Source organism: Propithecus coquereli, unplaced genomic scaffold (assembly GCF_000956105.1).
Source record: "Propithecus coquereli isolate 6110/MARCELLA unplaced genomic scaffold, Pcoq_1.0 Scaffold3, whole genome shotgun sequence".
Classification (NCBI taxonomy): domain Eukaryota; kingdom Metazoa; phylum Chordata; class Mammalia; order Primates; family Indriidae; genus Propithecus; species Propithecus coquereli.
Genome location: NW_012148618.1, coordinates 21,042,672 through 21,049,251, shown reverse-complemented (window position 1 = coordinate 21,049,251; position 6,580 = coordinate 21,042,672). Strand labels below are relative to the sequence as shown.

The window sequence follows — 6,580 nt, the reverse complement described above, 5'->3', positions numbered from 1 at the left end:
CTCAGGCTGGTCTCGAACTCCTGAGCTCAAACAATCCGCCCACCTCGGCCTCCCAGAGTGCTGGGATTACAGGCGTGAGCCACCGCGCCCAGCCTTAAATGATTATTGTTAAACATGCCTGTTATTTATATGTCGAATTCTAAGGAAATGGAATAAGGTATTGTTTAAAACCAAATTATTGATATCACACATCTTTCCATATGTAAGCCAAACTCTGGGAAAATACTATGGGTCAAATTACAATACGAAAATCCTTCAAGGGTTGTTCTAGATCACTATGGTAATGTTATCTTTTACTGGTAGTGCTTGAGGCAAATAGACTGCCAGATGGATTTGTAATCCTTTAAATTATAGTTGTGGTAATAGGGCTGAATTATAATGAAGAATTTTTATAAAAAAGGTACTAAAACATATAGATGCTTCTAACTGATATATTTTTTAAAGAGGTTAAAGGTTATATATTAAACTCCATTTCTATACTCTATATTTAAAATAATATTCAACAAAAGAGAATAAAGTTAAAAGAAAATCAAGAACATACCTGTGGAACATTCTTTATAATAGGCACTGGCTGAATTATGGGTGAAACATTAGATTTAGAAGCAGCAATTGGTTCAACTGGAGTTAATATTTTCAGTGGTCCCATTCTCTCATCTTGATCATTTATCAATTCTATATTTTCATCTATTTCTATGGGAGGAGGTGGCATCTGGGCAGTAGGTTTAGAATGAACTGATTCTTCCAGCGAAGGATAAGTAAAATCCACTAAAATCCCCAAAAGAATAATAATTTTTTTAAAGAAGAGCAAACCCCATAAACAGTAGTTACATTTCTCATGCACGTTATGTGCGATAGTTAAATGTAAACTAAATGAAAAGACAATCACAACAGTCTTAAAGAAAACATCAACTTCCAGGCTTTTATTTTTATGCCTGAAAACAAACTGCAATAGGACAAATGCACACAAAACACACCAATAATGTTACCCTGAAAACATACATAACCTATCTTAAAGTATATTTTATGAAGTGATTTTAGATAAAAATTTTCACATACATACATGAGATAGACACCTCTTCATTCTTGCCTCGTGGGGGTGGAGTGACTTTAGCATTTGTTGTATACTGAGGATAGCAAAGGAGCCAGTTTTCATAGCCTCCCTCTAAAACCAAAGGCTCATTGCGCAGGACAGTTTTACTTTCCCACTATAAAATCAAAAAATAGTATTTTTAATATGGCAGAAATCTCTCAACAGCTAAAAGCACAACAAATTTGAATTTTTAAGTTGTTCTTTTAAAGATAAGATTTATCTTCTAAATGATGAAAAATGAGAACTGAATTCAAAATTTTAAATAGATACATAGATCAGGTTTAAAAAACCACACAAGTAATCCATGATCTTAGAAGAAAAATTAGAAAATAAATACATTAATATAAAATAAAAATTACCCATAATCTTACCACCCAGAAATACCACTTTACATCATTTTGGAGTTTATTCTTATAGACATTTTTTGACATAAATATTGCTTTTTTAATTTCAATTTTACAAAACAATGAAACTTTTATGATGCTTTTTTATATGAACATTTTTCATTAATAAAGAGCTGTATCATCATTTGTAATGACTAAAGTATTATTCTATTTTATACACATGCATACACACATATCAAAACTGAATCAATCATTTGAACACTTTTTTTCCCATTTAATTATAAGCAATGCTGAGATAAACATCAAATATCCTTACAGATGCACATATCCCATCAACTCCTTTAAGGAAAATTCCTAGAAGTGGAGTTGCTGGGCCAAGGCACATGAACATTTTAAGGTTTTCAATATATACTGCTGATCTGAGAAACGATCACTTAAAAGTACGTATTTGTATATTTCTTTAGGATAATTACCTAGGAGTAGAATTGCCGGTTTAAAATTTTGACCGATGATGCCAAGTTGCCCTTCAAAAAGGTTATACGAATTTATATACCTAACCACCAGGATATGGGAATGCCCATCATAAATTTTTACCAGACTGGTACACATAAAATGGTATCTTGTTTTAATTAGCATTTACTAGTGAAGTTGAACATCTTTTCATATATTTATTAATCATTTATATTGTTCTATGACTTAATCTCATCCTTTGCCCATTTTTCTATTGTTACTTGCTATTTTCTTAGTAAACAGTACATGTACTCAGAATATTAGGGAAAATAGGTCTTTGTTACAAATATTTTTCCTGACTGATTTTTACTTTATTTATGGTGGGCTTTTTTACAGTCAAATGTACTGATCATCCTTTATGGAATCTTGGGTTGAGATGAAGATAATAAAAATACCAACACTTTCTCCTAGTATTTCAATGTTTCAGCCTACACATTTATATCTTTGATCCATTTGGGATCTAGCTTGGTCTAAGAAATAAGGCAGGGATCCACTTTCATTTATTTACTGGCTAGCCAGTTGTCTCTTAACCTTTCATTTCAGTCCATCTTTCCCTCACAGATTTGTTATGTCACCTTTATCATACGCTAAACTTTCACATATGTTAGGTTGAACTTTATGAAATTACCATTTTTGCAGGTCAGTGCCAACTGAATACTGGCAGTTTCAAATAATCGGCCTATATTTGGGTAAATTTCTGAATTCCCTATTTTAAAGCATGAACGGTTTTAAGGCTTTTAAGACTGCCTTACTGAAGAGCAATGTTCTATCAACTGATGCTCTTACTAGCAGAATGAGTTTTATTCTCACCACATGCTCACCAGCATTCTGTGCTATCATTGTTTAATAATTTAACAGCAGTGGGCCCTCTGTAGCTGTGATATTCAACCTACCACGGATTGAAAATGTAGTTAGGCCTATGATGGTTATGTCTGAACTTAACATGTATGGACTTTTTTTCTTGTCATCATTCCCTAAACAATATAGTATAATGACTATTCACATAGCATTTACATTGCAGTTGGTATTATAAGCAATCCAGAGATGATTTAAAGTATATGAGAGGATGTGTATAGATTATATGCAAATACTACAATATTCTACATCAGGGACTTGAGCATCCCTGGATTTTGGTATCTGGGGGGGTCCTGGCACCAATCCCACACAGATACTGAGAGATGAATATTATTATTTTTTAATCTTTGTTAATTTGATCAGTGAAAATGGTACTCATTTTGCAATTTGCTTTTATCTGATACCAGTAAAGTTGACCAATTTTATGGCTATGTCCACTTGCATTTCATCTTCTGTTCATGTCTGCTGGTCTCCACTACTTACTTTACTATTTTATCTTATTTTATGTATTTTTCTTATTTGTAAAAGTTCTTCAGATTTTAGGTGTTTTAAACCACTGCCATAGTTGTTGCAAATATTTCTTGTTGGCCTTCTGCCTTCAAGTCTTATGATGTTTTTTCATACCTTTTATTTTATGAAGTAAAATCTATCTACCTTTTTTCCTTGATGATTTCTTCCTCTGCTTTTATGTTTTATAACCTAACTTTTAAAACAAAAAATAACATTTTACAGATAATTTATATTTCTGAAAATTCTAATGTATTTTATATACATCAGTTATTATCTGGTGATTCAAAACAATCTTTTAAAACTGAATTTTTTAAAAATTCTACAATCAAAGCATGACGGCTCTTTTAGTACTTAAGATAAACTAGTCAACGTGCCTTTCTAACAACCAGAGAAGGCTTGCAATTACAGTAGACTAACAAAGAAACTTGCTAACCTTGAAAAGTGCATCTTTCAGACTCCGTAGAGTTGTTCCAAGCTGTAAATCTCTGGCAGAACTAAACCAGTCAAGAAGTACCACATAATCCACATTCCCCCTCTTCTTCCATGTGTCTTTAGAATCATCTGGGAGCTTTGCTTCAATCCAACTAGCAGTGACTCTGAAATGTATTAACATTTGTATTGGGGCAAAAGTCGAAGAGAGGTCCCAAAATACTAACATAAGACACTGAGTTTTGTTCTACGGTCTGTACCACACCATTACAAACTTTAAGTAGATTCCTTTCTAAGGTCAGACTGCATATGAAGATGTTAAATAGCCTAAAATGTTTAACTCTTTCACTCCTGAATAATGTTGGAATATGATTTTAGTAATTATTAGACTAAAAGAAGTAGACTCAATTCTGATCCTTTTTTTAAAAAAGGCCCATTGGGTGTAGTAGCACGTGCCTGTAATCCCAGCTACTTGGGAGGCTGAGGAGGAAGGATCTACTGAGCTCAGGAGTTTGAGGCCAGCCTGGGCAACATAGAGAGACGTTGTCTCTAAAAAAAATAAAAATTATAAAACAATTTAAAATGGGCTGGGCGCGGTGGCTCACGCCTGTAATCCTAGCACTCTGGGAGGCCGAGGCGGGCGGATTGTTTGAGCTCAGGAGTTCGAGATCAGCCTGGGCAAGAGCGAGACCCTGTCTCTACCAAAAATAGAAAGAAATTAATTGGACAGCTAAAAATATATAGAAAAAATTAGCCGGGCATGGTGGCGCATGCCTGTAGTCCCAGCTACTTGGGAGGCTGAGGCAGTAGGATTGCTTGAGCCTAGGAGTTTGAGGTTGCTGTGAGCTAGGCTGACACCATGGCACTCTAGCCAAGGCAACAGAGTGAGACTCTGTCTCAAAAAAAACAAAAACAATTTAAAATGACCCAAACTGAAAACAGAGTAAGTCGTCTGAGCACCTCTCTCAGCCAAATATAAACTGGGGAATCACCTGGGTGACATTATTCATATTTCAGTTCTCTTATACTTATATGGATAATTAAATAGTTAACCAAATACCAAAATGTTTATTTAACAAACATAGCATTTACTATGTGCCAGATACTGTTCTAAATGCTTTACTCCCATTGAATCCTCACAAAAATTACTATTACCTTCATTTTATACATGGGGAAACTGAGGCACAAGGAAGTTAAGTAACTTGCCCAAGGTTACAGCTAATAAGTGGAGCCAGAATTAAAGCTCAAGCAATCTAGCTCATAGTTACTTTGCTACGCTGCCTCTTATATCATCAACTGCAAACATCAACTCTACTTTAAAACACACTGTTCACACCATCTTTTGCTCAAGTAAAAGCTAAAGTCTATTTGGGAAGCTGAGCCAGAAGGATTGCTTGAGACCAGGAGTTTGAGGTTGCAGTGAGCGATGACTGCACCACTGCACTCTAGCCCAGGCAACAGAGCAAGACTCTGTCTCCAAAAAAAAAAAAAAAAAAAAAAAGAGCTAAATTCCTTACAGTAGCCTGCCACACACATACACTCCCAATGCTATTGTCTCAATGCCCTGATCTCCAACTACTTGCCCCCTTTACTCACTCACTCCAGTTATTGCCTTCCTTGTTTTTCCTGGTTCGAGCAGATATGCTTTCGCCCAAGGGCCTCTGTCTGGAACCTTCTTCCCCCAGATATCTACATCATTCATTTCCCTTATCTCTTGAAGGGATACTATTGCTAGTAACTTCTCTATGAGACCTTACTGGATTAAAGTTTTAAGACTATCCCAAACACACACATACTTGACACTCCTACCTCATAGCACTCACCATCAGACATGATTTGCATTTTAAGTTTTATTGTCTGGTGTTTCCTATACCACCTCCCTGTAAACATAAAAACTCCACCAAGGCAATTTTTCTCTGATCAGTAGCTTAACATCAACACTTAGAACCACAGTAACCCAGCCCATAGTAAGTACTCAGTAAATGTTTGTTGAATGATTGAATGAATGAATAACATAGATTCACTCCTACAGGTAAGGATTCCACATTATTCCTAGCAAAGCACTTAGTATATAGTAGGCATTTCAATATTCAACTGGCAAGCTGGGCAGGAGTGGTAAAACTTTTATCCACAAGCAAAACTAAATGGTTTGGAATATTTAAAAAAACTTTTTTAGAAATCCTGTTCCTATATAATAATGTTGGTTACTGTATCTTCTAGGAAGAAAAAAAGAAGAAATATAAAATATTATCTCATAATATCCTCTCCTGATATATAATGATCAGAAAGATGCTTAGTCAATAAAGAATGAGAAAAAATGAAATGTGACATTCTGAATGACCATTTCCAACTCTAGGGATATATTTGCCTAAATACTGTTCTTAGGGTTAGTATTCTACAGTAAACACTTCGGGAGACAATGGTTATCAACCAGTGTTTCCCAAACTTCAGTCTTTCATGTATCATCTTCACAATTTGCTCTAACTTTGCTCTACCTGCCCTATTATACAATATTTAAATTTAATTATTAATGCATTTAAAGTAATCTTTTACTTAAATAAATTTAATAGGAAATTGTATGTCCCTATATACATGGAAAAACAGCACTGAATCTAATAAATAAAAGGTAAGTCTAAAAATAAAATAGATAAATAAATTCTGCTGGCCGGGCGCGGTGGCTCACGCCTATAATCCTAGCTCTCTGGGAGGCCGAGGCAGGCAGATTGTTTGAGCTCAGGAGTTCGAAACCAGCCTGAGCAAGAGGGAGACCCCGTCTGTACTAAAAATAGAAAGAAATTAATTGGACAACTAAAAATATATAGAAAAAATTAGCCGGGCATAG

General features: G+C 34.8%; 1 protein-coding gene across 1 annotated transcript in view; it reads right to left on the bottom strand.

The window, feature by feature from the left end:
* Window positions 1–6,580, bottom strand: part of USP8 (ubiquitin specific peptidase 8) — an 82,628-nt gene that overhangs the window by 28,473 nt on the left and 47,575 nt on the right. Inside the window, exons 8-10 of the mRNA XM_012649153.1 lie at window positions 3,743–3,905; window positions 1,061–1,205; window positions 542–765 (exon numbers count right to left, since the gene is read on the bottom strand). Coding sequence (XP_012504607.1) covers window positions 542–765; window positions 1,061–1,205; window positions 3,743–3,905 — 532 coding nt within the window. The remainder of the gene's footprint in view (window positions 1–541; window positions 766–1,060; window positions 1,206–3,742; window positions 3,906–6,580) is intronic.